The sequence below is a fragment of the Danio aesculapii genome, chromosome 13 (assembly GCF_903798145.1).
Source record: "Danio aesculapii chromosome 13, fDanAes4.1, whole genome shotgun sequence".
Taxonomy (NCBI): domain Eukaryota; kingdom Metazoa; phylum Chordata; class Actinopteri; order Cypriniformes; family Danionidae; genus Danio; species Danio aesculapii.
This window is the reverse complement of record NC_079447.1, coordinates 39,414,244-39,431,597: the sequence shown is the minus strand read 5'-3', so window position 1 is coordinate 39,431,597 and position 17,354 is coordinate 39,414,244. Positions and strand designations below refer to the sequence as shown.

The window sequence follows — 17,354 nt, the reverse complement described above, 5'->3', positions numbered from 1 at the left end:
TAATGTGTATCTATGTGTGTATATATGTGTGTATGTATATATATATATATATATATATATATATATATATATATATATATATACATACGTACGCACGCACGCACGCACACACACACACATATATATTTAAATTCATATATGACTTGAACGTAACAAAATATATATCACACAAACATATTTTATATCTAAATGCAAGTAAATATTTTTTTCATGCATGTGTGTATTTGTATATACAAAGTAATTATTCACAGTATACACATACATTTTGTCCAAACAAGCTTATTTTGGATGCAATTTATCAAGATTACTTTTTGCCCATCGCTGTTCTTTGTATTAAATAATAAAAACTAATAACAATTTAAACCACATCCAATAAGAAAACGGTTATTTCATATTGTAATAACATTTCATAGAAGAAGGACTTTAAATACTCAGAAAAGCAACCATATGTAAATGCAGAAGTCTCCGTTAGTTTAGCATTGTGTGTGTGTGTGTGTGTGTGTGTGTGTGTGTGTGTGTGTGTGTGTGTGTGTGTGTGTGTGTGTGTGTGTGTGTGTGTGTGTGTGTGTGTGTGTGTGTTTTAAATAAACAGATAGTTAAAGTATAGGAAAACGTGCTATTGTTTTTTTCTTTTATCAGTTTAAGCATTTAACCCACATTGATTCATCTGCTCACACACAAACTATAATAATAATACATACTGTAAACTATTACACTTCTTCCTTGCAAGCTGTTCTATGTGCTTCAGGAAATGCTAATTCTCATGCACTTCTAAAATAGATCAGTTCCTCTCTGATCTTTTGCATGTGAGCAAAGAGCACAGCGTGTTGATTTAAAGTTTTGTCACAGATTTATAGAGCGGTCTGTTTCTTTCAGGCGGGCTTAGCATTGAACACTGCGGGCCTCCTGCCAGGTGCTGTGCCACGGGCTCCAGGAGCTGTCAGTGTAATCCCCGGACTGGCACACACTGGCCTTCCTGCAGCTGCCAGGACGATGCCTGATCATCAGGGCTCCAGCGAGGGCAGCGTGAGCTTTGACTCACCCGCTCTGATCAGCACACTGCTGAATGCTAACAAGGTGGGTTACTTATGGTTCGCGCTTTCAGATGGTGTCATGACATTTTGCTTGTGTATAGGGCTGCATACTAACTGTCCGAAAAATATTGTGTTTTATCTGCAATTTCTATGAAGGATTAATGACTATTGTATATTTTATTGAGATTTATAGTATACACACATTAAGCAGTTTTGGTCATTTAGTCAAATTTTGTATGATTTATATTTAATTAGCATAGCATTGGTTAGAATAAGTATATTATTTGAATGTTACACACATATATGTTATGCATCAGGGCAGTGATATATTATTACACCTATGTTGTATTTAAAATGCTTAAGTAGACACTTGCATTTAATTTGCTTTATAGGTGTGTATAGTCACTTTTGTGAATTTGATTTCGTATGTTTAACAAAATGGGATGCCTCTTCTTTAACTTATAAAGAGAAATAGCTACAGTACTGTGCAAAAGTCTTAGGCCCCCAGCTTCATTTTTTGTTTATAATGACATTATATATTACTTCACATTCTCTATCTTAAATTACAACCAGAAAATACAGGCTAGTTCTAGATCTAAGACGGATGAAAAAAAGAGTTGGAAGATGGAAGAATGACATGAAAATTCTAGTGTTTCTGTCTTGGTTTGTTCTGCATTTCTGCCAGAGCTGAATATTGCTTGAATTGATGGGATTGTGAATGCTGAAAGTACAGACAGGTTTTAATTTGTCATGTAATTCCTACTAGAAAGCACCTAATTTGTAATAGTTTTATTTTTCAGTGTGATAAACACACTGCGAATGTAATGAAGTCATATTTGGAGAGAAAGTGGCCTATCATGTGCTGATCATGATTTCGAGTATCGATAGATCTGTTCTTCCCAACACATACAGCGATCTCAGATCAGTTCATCCAGACATTTTAATCTGATTCGCGAACTTGTTTGAAGAACCAACTTAGCCAGAGATCAGTTATCAAGATTAAAAGATCCAGGATCAGCCAATTCATCTTAGATCATTTAAGCGCGATACAAAGAACAGACCCCAGACCTGAATAGTATATATAGTTTGTATTGGCAATATTATAGGCAAAATGAGATTCACCTGGAGAGAAAAAGAAAGATAGAATATGCTAAATCCAATGCTGAAAGATGCTAAATGCTGAAAGATGCTTGATTTTACACAATTTCAGAAAAGACTCAACAATTTTAATCCTAAAGATATATATATAAAATTAAGTACAAGTAAATAAAGAAGACAATACAAGAATTGTCTTTTTCAAAGTAAATGATAAACAAATAATATTGTATTACAAAACTGAGTAATAAAATGTTTTTTTTATTTATTTAGTATTAGCTAATAAAAAGAGTTGTAGAATAATACCACTGTGCAGTAAAAAAACTGAGTAATAAAATGTGTCAATGTTTTAAAATTTAGTATTAGCTTATAAACTAATATTTATCTTAATTGTTGAGCTTGTCTTATTAAGCTTTTCAATTGATGGGCTGCCACAAATAAAAATGTGTGCTGTCTGTTTCTGAGTGAAGCATGGTAGTGTTTTCACTTACAGTACACATATACAGCTCATGATATCAAGTGTGAAAATGCTATGCTTCACTATATAAAGACATGAGCCACTAAACCCGCTACATTAAAATAGTCAGCAGCAGTCACTGCTCTATTATTAATTTGCATGACTAAACCATTTTTGCCATCAACCTCTGCTGAAACAAACTCAGTTTTTGATTGATTAGAACACTATTCAATCTGCAGCAACCATTGCCTCTCTGTTGTGTGTGTTGATTAGTGTCATACATTTATTCACTTTTGTTGCATTTATAGGGATTCAGTAGAGGCAGTACAACTATGAGGACAGTTACTTTAAGCAGTACTAAACTGCAGTGAAAATGCAAACTGCATCGAACTGTACCGTACCACACAACGAAAAGTTACTTAAGTGGCAGTACAAATATGTAGTCATGTACATAAAAAAATTAGGACACTCAGTGAAAGCCTGGGTATTTTTAAAGTTTTTTTTTTTATTTATATATATATATATATATATATATATATATATATATATATATATATATATATATATATATATATATATATATATATATATATATATATATATATATATATATATATATATATATATATATAAAAGATCTCAAAATATTGTAACTGAAGATCTCAAAAGATTTTGAAATGAGTCATTCCACTCTCCGTATAATAATCTACAAGTGGAGGGCTTTCAGAACAACTGCCAACATGGCCAGGTCTGGTCGTCCCAGCAAGTTTACCCCGAGAGCAGACCGAAAGATGCTAAAAAAGAGGTCTCCAAAACCCCTAAAATGTCTTCACAGGACCTACAGCAGGCTCTGGCTACTGTTGATGTGAAAGTTCATGCCTCTTCAATCAGAAAGAGACTTGTATGGCAGGTGTGCAAGGAGAAAAACTTTGCTTTCTAAGAAAAACATCAAGGCCAGACTAAAGTTTTCCAGAGAGAATATTGACAAAGAGCAGGACTTCTGGAGTTCTTTGGACAGATGAGTCCAAAATTTAATTATTTGGACATCAGAACAGGCGAGATGTTTGGTGTAAACCAAAAGCAGCATTCCAAAGAACCTCATACCAACTGTGAAGCTTGGAGGTGGAAATGTCATAGTTTGAGGTTGCTTTGCTGCAGCAGGACCTGGTCAGCTGACCATCATAGAATCCAACATGAATTCTACTGTATATCAGAGGGTGCTTGAGGAACATGTTAGACCATCAGTCTGAAAATTAAAGCTGAAACAAAACTGGACCAACCAAGTAAATTAGCCAAGAACTGGCTGAAAACTAAGAAATGGAGAGTCCTGGAATGGCCAAGTCAAGGCCCAGATCTTAATCCCTTTGAGATGCTGAGGGGTGACCAGAAACGATCTGTACATGCAAGAAACCCCTCAAACATTTATTTATTCATTTTCTTTTTCGGCTTAGTCCCTTTATTAATCTGGGGTCGCCACAGCAGAATGAACTGCCAACTTATCCAGCATGTGTTTTACGCAGCGGATGTCCTTCCAACTGCAACCCATCACTGGGAAAATTATCCATACACACTCCTTCACACTCATACACTACGGACAATTTTAGCTTACCCAATTCACCTATACCACATGTCTTAAGACTTGTGGGGGAAACCATGCAAACACTGGGAGAACATGCGAACCAGCGACCTTCTTGCTGTGAGGCGATCGTGCCACCCACTGCGCCACCGTGCTGCCCACCCCTCAAACATCTCACAGCTAAAAGAATTACTATATATTTAATTTAAATGCTATTTGACAATCCATTCTGCGATAATGGTTCTATTTTAATATTGCTACATGAAATCTGCTTTGTAAGTAGAGTATACAATCAATTTTTTTTTCCTATCGCAGGGTCGAGCTAAAGGCGCAGGTAAACGGCGGCCACAGACGAGGGCAGCGAGACATCTTGCAGCACAGCAGTCTGATGAAGCTTCTGGTGAAAACGTCTCTGTTCAACACCATGAACCAGCAATGGCTGCTTCCCTCCCTCCCTTCAACCCTGTTTCAGTGCGACCCTCCGCGCTCACTATCCCCGTCAGCGCCCCGGCTCCTGCCAAAAGCCCAGATGAAGCAGTCCGGCCGAAGAGATTTCTGGAGCCTACAGACGATCTGTTTGATTCTGATGATCTCTTCGCCACGAAGCCTGTTTCCTCCTCCAAACACAAAGTCAAAACCCCCGAGGAAGGCCAGAAGAAAGTCGCCAAGACAGAAGATGTCACACCCTCAAAGAAAGACCAGGCCTCGTCTATTTTCGACAGCCACGAGGAGGATCTTTTCGCCACAGTGAAACCGAAATCTGTCCAGAAAGCCAAACACATGGCGTTTCTAGATGATGGTGGAGATGATAGTGATGAAGATATTTTCGGAGCAGGAAAAAGTAAAAGCATAGAGAGTAAAAACTCCAAAAAAGAGGCCAGCGCTGTAAAATCTGACATTTTTCAGGTAATAATAGCACAATAAATATTGTTTTTTGGTATTTTTGAATTATAAGTTGTATTAATTTTGTCAAGCAAGGTCATGAGTAGCAGTTTGGCTTATTTTTATGTGTTGATCATAAAATATAACGTTTACAGGATGAAGTGAAAGAGCCTCCCAAGACCCAGAAGAAGCCCAAGGAAGCGTCTTTGGATGCAAGTTTGTTCGATGACGATGTTGATATTTTCGCTGACTTGACTGGCACCTCAAAGCCAAAGGAGAAGAAAGCAAAGAAGAAAGTGGAGACTAAATCTATATTCGACGATGACATGGGTTAGTTATCGCTGCAAAGCACTCTTCGCACTGATTTTTATCATTGGCCTCATGTATAAGATGTTTCATGGATCCTAAAAAATGTATGCACATTAAGGATGTATAATAAATATAGTATAATTAGCCAGGGGGGTTGGGTTCGGGTGGTACGGAAGACTGACCCCTCACTGACAAAGGTCCAGAATTTGTCCCATACATGAGCTCACTTGTCCTATTTTGACTGCTATGCCATCACAAATAGTGAAAATAACCCATCGAAAAAGGCTTTAAGACCAAGCGGAACCCTCTGTTGGCTGTCGCTTTAGCAGGAATCAGTTTTGGCCAATGCTAACAAATATTTTCATTTTACAATCTGACGTAAGTGAAGTCATCTTTCGCTATTGTATTGTTTTTAAATAGACATAACGTATTGCAAGTGACTTATTCTAAATGTTGGACCTTATTCTTGAAAAAAAATAAAAGGTGTGAAACACCAAAAGTGGCCTATATTAAAATGAATTTGAATACTATTTTGGCCATTGTTTTTATCCATGAGTTTTCAAATATACCTTTTTTTTTACAAGAGAGGCTAGAAAAATCGTGAAGCTCTACATTATTATTATTATTATGTTTTCAATAATTTTTTTTATCAAATGGCCAAATTGTGACAGGACTGTCTTGAAGTTTTTTATTTGACTAATAAATGTCAATAGGCTACAGTTTTTAATTTAAATCTTTAACAGATTATTGTTTTTTTCATAATCTTTAGGAAATATTTTTTGGCACGTGAAAAAGTGTGGTTATTATGACCATCCGACAAGCTAACCAGCTGAAAATAGTGCTTATAATGTCACTAAAATGCAGTATTTAAGTCTCATAGTTAAATGTAAAATGAGGTAAATAACTGCAAAAAGGTCCACTGTTTGTGAAAAAAAAACCCACTCCTTTCACGGGCTACGGGCCTGTATACGATAATAACTGTTGTTTTAATGATATGCAGGCAGATATTGAGTATAAAAAAAGTTCAAAAACATTCACTGCATAATGAAGCCTCTGAGAATGCAGTTGGATTTGTAAAGGTTTTGTAAGCAGAAAAATAACCCTGCATGGGTTTTAGCTTTGTGTATTTCTATGATACAGCACTAATACCACACAGACGAGACTGCAGTTTTATTAAATTCTGGTGCTTGAGCATGATCATATAAAGTGATGACTTTATACTAACCAAAGGTAATATTTAGAGCGATGTATTTTAGGCATGTATTATTTATTTTTCTGCTAAACAAATCAGCAGCAGGATATTTGTGGATCTCAAAGCATAATTTTTTTATTTTGTTCAAACTATTTATTTATAAAGACAGTCACATGCTTTGTTTTTAACTGAATCAGCTATTTGAAGGAATCATTTGAATGAACGATTCAACAAATCACTCATTAGCATAAGAATTTGCTGCCACATCTAGTTTTTTTTTTTTTTTTTTTTTTTTACATTGTCACGTTTATTTTTCCATGATAGGTCTAAACCAGCCAAGGTACCAGCACTTTTCAAAATATTGTTTAGTTGTTAGAAATCAATCAAATGCATTTTTTGTTTACTATCACATCCCTTGTATGCCAATAAACTCCTCCCCAAAATAACCTTATATGGATACTGGCATCATATTATTTTACTAAGCATACCCTCATGTGTTGTGTATATCATTTCGTTAGTTTGCATATTCTCTTCCATATGATGCCTTTGAGTGCAATAGCACAAAACAAAAATAAAATTAGGTCTGCCATCATATCAATTATTAATATTAAATGAATGTGTTAAAGATGAAAGGGGTTGTCAGTTTAATATATCCTTATTACTGTTTTGACTCATAAATTTTTACCATAATTTATAGAATATCCCCACTAAAAAACTAAAGTATTATCAGGTAGAGAAAGATCATGTATTGACATAAAAAAACTACATTTAAAGGGATGGTTCACCCCAAATGTGCTCATCTTGTGGAATGACATTACAAAAAAATAGTCCCCTTCCAGGTAAACAGTTCTGCATAATGTCATTGCGACTGCTGTAGCAATGCTATGGCAGTAAAGTTCCTTGATTATTACGCCAGAATGAGACTATAGTTTCTAAACATATCGCTGTAGAATATAGCAACTTTTTATTATCCATGATCCTTTGTAAAGTCAAACTATAAATAGAAAATTTATTATTTATTTTTTTTATTGGATGCTAATGGTCTAATCCGATTCAATGATCTATGCTAAGCTAAGCTAAAAGTTCTCCCTTTAAACTGAGAGATTTGCTGAATGGATTGTAAATTGTAGAACTCCACTGTTTAACTCTTGGGGACTTGTTAAATGAGCCTGTTTTAAAAAAAAGAGTGTTCCTTTTAAAGATTTTCATGAGCTTTATTTTTGGGTAATATCTTTAACCTCCACCAATAAAAACACGCTCTAAAATTCTAACTGCTTTCCTTATCACCTTCACAGATGATATCTTCTCGACTGGGACTACAAAACAAACAGTAAAGCCGTCCTCCAAGTCCAAGAAGAACGAGCCCATCCAGGAGACCGCCTCAACCACAGAAACGGCCCACAATATTTTTGATGATCCCCTGAATGCATTTGGGGGGCCCTGAGTTTCCTTCATATCAGCTATGTTTTTAACTCTGTAGCACTATTCGTGGCCTAAAAGAAGGTAGACGTAATCTAACACCATTTGTGAATAATTTAAACTCTAATCTGTGAAGTCATCTGATTGGTAAATGATGTAGCGTCATCAAATGGCATTGACATCTGCAACGGTTCATGTGTCTTTTATTAGCACTTTAAAGGTAAGAATTGTGTGGTCGGGTGTAAAACAAGACATTCCTTTGACATTGTCAACTTGTAAGGTTTCATTTTCCAGTGTGGTGCCATAATTCTATGCCTGTGCGCCAACATAAGTGCTTTTGTTGTTTTTATAACTCGAGCTGAAGTTTTCTTGTGTTGCATGTTAAAAAAGATTTTTGGAAACTAAAGAAAATATATTTTATGAAACGAACAGTATGTGAGTGCTGGAATTCAAACCTTTGTTTAGTAGACTGATGGTAAACAAGCATTCAGATAAGAACATCCATAAACACTAAAGACAACACAAGTCACTGAGGTAAAAAGTAAATGGTACATTTTGTATGAGGACGGATAAATATATAGAAATAAAATTAATAGAATTCCACAAAATAAAAATATATACAGTTAAAATTGAATTATTAGCCCCCTTGTTTATTTTTTTCTCCAATTTCTGTTTAACGGAGAGAAGATTTTTCCAACACATTTCTAAACATAATAGTTTTAATAACTCATTTCTAATAACTGATTCATTTTATCTTTGCCATGATGACAGTAAATAATATTTGACTAGATATTTTTCAATCTTAAAGTGACATTTAAAGGCTTAACTAGGTTAATTAGGTTAACTAGGCTTGTTAGGGCAATTAGGCAAGTTATTGTATAACGATGGTTTGATCTGTAAACTATCAAAAAAATATAGCTTAAAGGGTCTAATAATTTTGACCCTAAATGGTTTTTAATAAATTAAAAACTGCTTTTATTTTACCCGAAATAAAACAAATAAGACTTTCTCCAGAAGAAAAAATATTATCAGACATACTGTGAAAATTTCTTTCCTCTTTTAAACATCATTTGGAAAGTTCAAAGGGGGAGGGGGGAGGGTAATAATTTGGACTTTAACTGTATATATATTAAACAAATAAAAAAACAGATGGATCAATATCCATCTATGTTTTTTATAACTTGAGCTTATTTTTAATGACACAAGTTTGCTTGTAACATATTGAAATGGTTTCGGAAACTAGGAAAATGCATTTTATTTAACCCTGCATGTATGAGTGTGAGTTCTGACATTCAAACTAAATTCGCAGAACACTAAGAAATTGCTTTCTCTGATTACAGATATTTATTTCTTAATGTTTTTAATTAAATTTATTTCAACAATTTATTTATTTTTATTTACCAAAAATTCAAGTACAAACCATTACGGCAAATTCAACAATCCAATACAAACAGTGTTAGTGTTGCTATAAAAGTAAATGACTAAAAACATAAACAAACAAACAAAAAAAAAATAAAGGGAAGCGTGAAGGTCCTAATCAAGTAGTAGAAGTGAGTCCAAAGTATGTGACTGGCATTTCTGTTCCTCATGAAATGAAGAGACCCTTTCAAATATCTTGCTAGCTAGCTCTCTGCAACTCTCACATGGTTGCTGATGCTAAGCAGGGCTGTGCCTGGTCAGTACCTGGTTGGAAGACCACATGGGAAAGCTTGGTTGCTTCTGGAAGTGGTGTTAGTGAGGCCAGCAGGGGGCATTCAACCTGCGGTCTGTGGGGGTCCTAACGCCCCACTATCGTGAAGGGGACTCTATACTGCTTAAACCTGGATTATACTTCTGCGTTAAGTGATCGGCATGACCCACGGCAAATACCTTGCATCTTGTGCATTTATACTTCTGCGCGCTGTTTCTGTTGCTCCCCAATAACACTTCAGAAACGCTAACTAGCAGTGAGGTTTTTATGTTCCTCTGTGTCGAGATTCTTTGCTGGTGATTTGCTTTTTTTTCTGAACGCTATCTCAATGTAGAAGTAGCTCAAACTAGCTCATTTTTCATACGCATCGTTGCGACGTGTAGTTACATTTTTTTTGAGAGGTGCGTGTCAGCATCAGCAAAGGCTATGCGACCACACGTAGGCTGTGCCAAGAGAATACGCGTGCGCTTGACGCAGAAGTATAAATCAGCCTTTAGTGAGTGCGATCCTTCAGATAAGATGTTAAACCGAGGTCCTGACTCTCTGTGGTCGTTAAAAATCCAAGGATGTCCTTCGAAAAAGAGTAGGGGTTTAACCCCGGCATCCTGGCCAAATTTGCCCACTGGCTTCAGTCCATCATGGCCTCTTAACCATCCCCATATCATAATTGGCTTCATCACTCCACCAATCAGGTGGTGTGTGCCGTGTGGTCTGGTACAATATGGCTGCCGTCATGTCATCCAGGTGGATTATTATCTTCAGATCATTTCTCCATCCGTTAAAGTGGGATTTCATCTTTACAAATTTCCATCTATGAATGAAGTGTTTTGCTAGAATAATTAGGTTATTTACCAAAAGGTCTAAGTCTTCTTCCTTCAAAAATATACCAACTTTGATTGAGACCACAGTTAAAGAGTATATTTATATCCGTTTAGAATGCAGCCAATTCTGAAATTACATCCAAAATCTTTTATAACAGTGAAAGAAAAATATGTTCTACTTTCTCACAAAAGCCGCACGAATCGTTCTCTAGTTAATTTTTTCACTTAAATTTATTTCATTTAAAATGTATTAGATAGGTAACTTAGATGTCATTTAAAAATTAAATGCTACGTCTTTGGCTCTAGGAAAACCGGATATGTTAATTATCGTTTCTTTTTTTCTTGCCTCTTTTTTGCTTTTGTAAAACATGTTTTCTCAATAATTGACATGGGAATTATTGTTTTGACAATACATTTCAAACAAACATATTTATTTCAAAGTTATACACTGAAAATGGAATCCGGTCCCAATTTGTTGTTTGACGCTGCCAGGGTGACCGGGGTAACATCCGGGAGATGGAAAGAGGAGTCGCGAGATTGACGCCGCCTACCTGGCGTTCCCATTGGAAGAGCGAAACTCTTTTTGCCCAACGGCTAATGTCATTCGCTCTCCTCCCTGTCAATCTAGGACATCACAATAGGCTGCCTCCTCTTCTGATTCTTGCATTCCCTCTTAATGGAGCCGCATAACATCGGAACAAAAGCAATTGTTTGCGGCTCGACAAAATTAGGAAGCGTTTTTCTCTGAAGAAACGGAAATGGTTAAAAAGACATCCGTTAGCGTCTACAGCATCTGTGGGTAATTTGTCGGGCTGCCCGTGCCGCTTTGCTAAACCAGCTAGCAACTAAAACAGAATTAAAGCACCTTTTATTGTAAGTTCCTGTCAGATAATAGTTCAGTGTCTGTGGAGGCTGTCTCGTTTACCTTTAGAGACATCTCTCTGGCTTTTGTAGTGTAGTATTTATATTTTTTTTACCTGGAACATCAGCCAGTTCGTGATCCATCTGTCCCTCCCTGCAGATCTGTCCTGATGCTGTCAAGGTAAGATGACAAATAGGTGCACAGAAAGCCTGTTTTGAAAGTGGCTGGAAGAGGATACTTTTTTTATTTGTCGATTTTGGCGAGAAAAAAAAGATAGAAAGCGACTGTTGTGGGTTTAAAAACACTTTTGGGTTGTTTAGACTAATTGTAAGTAAACATTCTGAGAACATCGATACACGTTTAAGACAACACAAGTTACCGAAGTAAAAGTCGTACAGTATGTTTTTGTGTGTGATAGATAGATAAATAGAAATTTCTAAAATGTTGGTTTGTTAAATGAAGTTTATTCTGATCTATTGTTTTTGTTGATATATATGATTAATATGATATATTGCATAACAATATGATGTATTGAATAATGTATGACACATTGAATAATATGATATATGAATAATATGATATATTATTTATATTTTTATTAAATTATTATATGTATAAATCTGTTTTTTTTTTTTTTTTTTTACCACTACTACTATTTACTGTGTTTACTGGTTTTTTATTATACATGTATGTTCTTTTATCTTTAATGTAAACTTTATAAATGCTTTGGCAATACATTTGTAACATTTGTCATGCCAATAAAGCAATTATTGAATTGGATAGATGGATAGTTAGATAGATTGATAGATACAGAAGATGATTCATTGATGAGGCGTAATTTAGTTTAATAGGATGCATGGTTTAATAACTCAGCCAATACAACATGATCTGTAAAAATAAATGCTTATGATTTATTTAATAATATAACATATTAAGTGGTAATTATTATCAATATGTAGTTTGAAGTAAAGTACAGAGTCATCCTAAAATCAAGTCTTTTGTATTTCATTAAATGTTTTTTTTTTGTAAATATGCATGACAATATTTATTGGTATTTAAACTTTTGCTACAGTGAATGGCATTTTGTTCTGATAAGTGTCCTCTGCAAATCTTTACAAATTATGGTATGAATATTTTTTCCTAAAAAATGACAGATTCTAGCATATAGGGAAAAAACATTTAAAGCTGTACACTTAAAATGTACAAAGCATGTTTTTGCACAAATACATTTGTGTGTTAACAGTATGTGAATATATCCAGCTTATAATGGTAAAAACGTATTCGTTTTTATTATATATTATTACACTTCATAAAAACAGTCTGCAGAAACGCTTTGGTTGACATTCTCCCTTTGTACATGTCATCAGAGGTGGAAAGTCCCACCCATTTGTGACAATCTCTCCTCATCAGCATTAGACTTTGTGATGTGTTCACACCAGATGCAGAATGCGTGAATAAATCTCGCTATTTGCGCATAAATAGACATGTGAACATTTTGAGTTTACTCACTTTATTTGCACATCAAATTCACTTCACAATAGACCCAGATTCGCATCATGCACAGGGCCTCTGTCTCGCCCGGTGACTGTAGCTTCGTTGCTAAATGGCTAACAAGGATTTAATTGAGAGAATAGCTGTGTTTATGTGCTTTAGCGAGGCTGAAAAACAGCGTAGATTCGTTCGGCGCTGTGTCCAAGTGTACTAGATCCTTTCAGAGGTGCACACAGCTCTGTGAGGTCATCAACTCCTCCAGAAATTAAACCTGGATGATGGAGACTTTCGGCTGTGCTTTTGACTGAGCTGAGCCCAGTTTGATGAACTATCAGCAAGAGGATTTCCCTTGGGACACCAACAACAAGTGCTACGTCATAATCACACCCCTACAAGAGAAAGCTCCTGATTGGTTAATGCGGTGCAAATTTCCACTAAAGTTCAGATTTTCCAACTCAAGCGACTCGCGTCATTTGCACCGCAGGATGTCTATTTGCAACCTTGCATTGGCTTAACGTGTAAATTACTCGCGCTTGATGCTTCATCCGCGTCTGATGTGAATGCAGCATCAGTCTTATTTTTGAATCTGCCACTATGCTGACACATAGGCATTTGTAGCTCCGCCCTCTTGTGAAAAGAGCATTTCATTTGAATTTAAAGCGACTGTATGGTTCAGTTACTATTGTTTTGATGCTTGAAAACTCCTTTTTTTTATTCCTACATATAAATCTATCTGATAAAGAGATTCTGCTTCTCCACAGCTCAAAGCTCGGTGCATGATGTGTTTCTGCTGTGACGTAGAAGACCTCCACCTTGGGCAGGGTTCATTGTTGTCACTTCCTGAGCCCTGTCCTCCGCAATAATGACTGACAAGAGGAACCCACCGTTTTTCAATGATGACAATGTAGGCGTGCTGCACTACAAGCTGCCCTTCAGCGAGACCATGGAGCTGTTCATTGAGACTCTGACAGGAACATGCTTCCAGCTGCGCGTCGCTCCGTTTGAACAGGTCGTCTCTGTCAAGGCCAAGATTCAGAGATTGGAGGGTATGTGTCCTCTCTTGATTCATTAGACTGCACACAGTATATGCTCTGGTAAAACATTATGCTTTATTAGATTGTGTTGACTTTAACACTGAGGATTTTTTCTGTTCAGTTCATACTTTTAAAGAGAGATTTTAACACTGTTTAAACAACTACAGTTTTAGAGGTTCTAAGCAAAAATAAATGGCAAAATATTCTTATAATTTAACTGTACTGTGTAATAATTTTTTTTTTTTGTTTATTTATGCTTTTGAATTGCATGATAGGACCTTGCCTTGATCTTTCGTTCAACAACTTTCAATCATGATAAGGTCAAAAAAGTCACTTTTTTTAAAAAACATTTTTAATAGTTTAAAGTGAAGCTGCCAGTACATTTTCTGTTATTTTACAGATACTTTCTCTATATATTATTTCTTATGCCTTATGTTATGTCAAACTAATAAGAAGTCACTTTGTTTAACTGTAGAGTTGAATTTTCGACATCAAAAGTCGACAGAGTAGAGATGTAGGTCCCATAATGCATTTCATAACCATAAATATACAGAAAACGCTTGTGAAAACGGTTAATTAACAGATATTTTTTACAGTGTAGTTTACATAATATAGCCATGAAAATAGCCATAGAAGCTGGCATGTCGTTAAACACATACCAACAAACAAATGTTCTGATATACCAAGGCATTAAACTTGTTACATGCATTATATTAAATGTGTTTTAGTTTTGTCATGTTAGCGAGTTGTTGTATTTTTATTGTTAGCAAATGGTCAGACTTTGGTTGAAGATTACCAAACAAACTTTTTTTTTTACTGTACATTTATGGATTAACTTGCATGGGTGAATTGTTCACCTAAAAATAGCAATGTGTGCTAGCAAAATAAACATTGCAAATTTTTATTTCACATCAACTTTAAGTATATTGTGGCATCCTATTGTGTTTTAATTATGTTTTTCTTAGTAAGCATCACATATATGGGAGATCATGTTTAGTTAAGGATCATATGGCAATTTGCGAACACTCTGTGACTTTGTAGGTGATTAAAACTGGATGCATGTAAAATATACACATTCCCTTATACCAGGGTATCTGCAGGGTCTTATAAACTTATAAATGTGTCTTAAATCACAAAAACAGAATTTTAGGTCTTAAAAATCTTACATTTACTGAAATATTGTGTTGTAGGTCTTTTTTAAACAGGTCCTAATTTTCCTTTGTTCATGTATAACTACCCAATCTGGCCAACACCCATCCAATCACCAACAATCTATTTCAATAAAACTTTTTTATTTTTTTTTTATTTAAAAATGTAATTTTTAACTCAGTTTACCATAATGGTGTAATTTTCCTCACAATAGCATTTGTTTAAAAGTTGTTCATGTTTTTACTGCAGAGTGTTGTGCATATATTTAGTTTGTTGTAGTTAAAACATTTAAAACATTTTGTTAATTTTTTAATTTTGAAAAAAGTGTATGTTTACAACTAGATCTTGCTTGGTTTGACACTGTATTTAAAATAATTTGCTAAGAAGTTTCTAAAATATAAATGTTTTTATTATTAAATTATTATTCTATTATTAAATGTATTTAGTTATAATTAGGTTTTTGATAGGGCAAATAAAAATATTTTCCATCTGGGACATTCGTAAAACTCCTTAGTGTTTAACCCTGTATGAGTCTAAAATGTCATTCAGAATGGTCTTAAAATGTCTTTAAAAGTCTTAAATTTAACTTTGTGAAACCTGCAGAAACCCTGTATACATTTACATACATTTTATGACATTAAGATGTTTAACTTAAGGCATTAAACACTTTACAAAAAATCCTAATATACTAACTTTTTAAAACTGTAAAATTAAAAAAATATTTGTACTATTTAAAATGACATTGTTTTATTTTAATAAACTGTATTGTGAAATGTCGTCAAAGTTTTAAGCAGCCACTTTTTTAGCATTCAGTGTCACACGATCGTTCAGAAATCATTATATGAGAATTTAGTGCATTTCACCATTATTGTAGAAAACTATTGAGCTGCTTAATATTTTTAAATAAACTCTTTAAGGAACACAAAAATAAAATCACAAGAATGCAATTTTGTGTAAAATAAGTAAATTTTTTGTTAATTTAACCAGAATTTACTATTAAATCATGTTTGGTGAGTATATCTTTTTTAAAGCGAGTTGTATAATAGAAATATAACAAACATAAGGCTTTATAATTATTATTCTAAACAACCCATTCAGTTCATCTGGAACAATAGTTATCCACTTATTAAGGTACAAGGATACAGAGTTATTTAATATAGTGCATAGTGATTTAATATAATATAATTTAATTGAAACAAATCAAAAGCAGGCAGTGGTTTTATTCACAGTAGTCTAGGTTTGATGTTTTCAGTCAGATTTAAAGAAAGAAATTGAGTCATTTATTAACAGTTGGTACACTCTGTAATTACATTTGTTCAGCAGATCCAGATAAAACGCGTGTTTTTCCAGTTAAACAGATGAGCAACCAAAAAAGAAGATAAGTATATCTCTCCCTCGCTATCAAAGCTGCCATTGTTATTGCTCAGTTGCTAAAATGGCTGCTTCTATAAAGCATCACATGGCATGGTTAAAACTGCTTTATTAGAATAGCAAATGTTAGAATTTTTGAGGGATGGGTGGACAAGGCTTAAAGTCTGCGTGAACTGAAAGCTGCTGAGACATATTTAGGTATGTTAATGTTCTTCCAGCTGAAATGGAATATTGAGTAGGGGGCAGGGCTTTCTTTTTTGCACGTTATTCCTACTAAAGTAAGAGAGGCGTGGTTAAGAGTATTGTGACTGAAGCCATCAAACTGACCACCACACCAAATGCAGAAGCAATACAGACTTTAAATGGAGTTTTTTTTTTTTATGTGATTCTGGCTGAAAATTAGGACTAAGTGTTCTTCATCTGTGGATTTGATTGGCACAATGCTCTTTACTGAAAAAAAAGTAAAAGGGGATGTTGTCAGTCCAAATGTTTGTTGCAAACTCTCTTTAAACATTTCAGTCCCAAGCGCAGATGGTTTTCCTTCCAGAATTCTTTAGACAGCAAGTGTTTGACTCTTCCCTGCAGAAGTTAGCTCGATTAAAGATGAATATGTCCACCCTGTGGATTACAGGTGAAGTCTGGCCTAGTTTTAGTTTTGCCGTGTGCTTCTTTTGTGGCTAATCTTAGATGCACAGATACACTTTGCATCTGAGAGCTGAAGCCACTGCCTATCTCCAGGGATCGAACCAGATACAGAAAGAAGTATGAGATGAGATGGAAATGTTCAAAAACTTAAATACAGAATGGGTTTTCAAACTACTGTTTAAAGTTGACATGGTATGGAAATTGTGATCAGATATTATCAGATATGTAAAACTGTTTCAGTTACAAATATATCTGTGAAATAAGTATCATCTTGAATGTGTTTTAAGTCACCTTTTTGAGGTGTGTTTCAGTGTGTGTTTACTTAAC

General features: G+C 34.8%; 2 protein-coding genes across 5 annotated transcripts in view; both read left to right on the top strand.

The window, feature by feature from the left end:
- The window catches only part of washc2c (WASH complex subunit 2C), a 49,561-nt gene extending 41,168 nt beyond the window's left edge, over window positions 1-8,393 (top strand). For all 3 annotated transcript variants that reach the window (XM_056470538.1, XM_056470539.1, XM_056470537.1), the window contains 4 exons: window positions 877-1,077; window positions 4,478-5,068; window positions 5,200-5,374; window positions 7,841-8,393. In XM_056470538.1, coding sequence (XP_056326513.1) covers window positions 877-1,077; window positions 4,478-5,068; window positions 5,200-5,374; window positions 7,841-7,989 — 1,116 coding nt within the window. In that variant the 3' untranslated portion in view covers window positions 7,990-8,393. The remainder of the gene's footprint in view (window positions 1-876; window positions 1,078-4,477; window positions 5,069-5,199; window positions 5,375-7,840) is intronic.
- Window positions 8,394-10,769: 2,376 nt separating this feature from the next.
- Window positions 10,770-17,354, top strand: part of zfand4 (zinc finger, AN1-type domain 4) — a 53,907-nt gene continuing 47,322 nt past the window's right edge. The window contains exons 1-2 of one of the 2 annotated variants that reach the window (XM_056470855.1): window positions 10,770-11,517; window positions 13,630-13,874. In XM_056470855.1, the coding sequence (XP_056326830.1) occupies window positions 13,691-13,874 (184 nt within the window). In that variant the 5' untranslated portion in view covers window positions 10,770-11,517; window positions 13,630-13,690. Of the gene's footprint in view, window positions 11,518-13,589; window positions 13,875-17,354 lie in introns of both variants that reach the window. The other variant, XM_056470854.1, reaches the window with a different exon arrangement.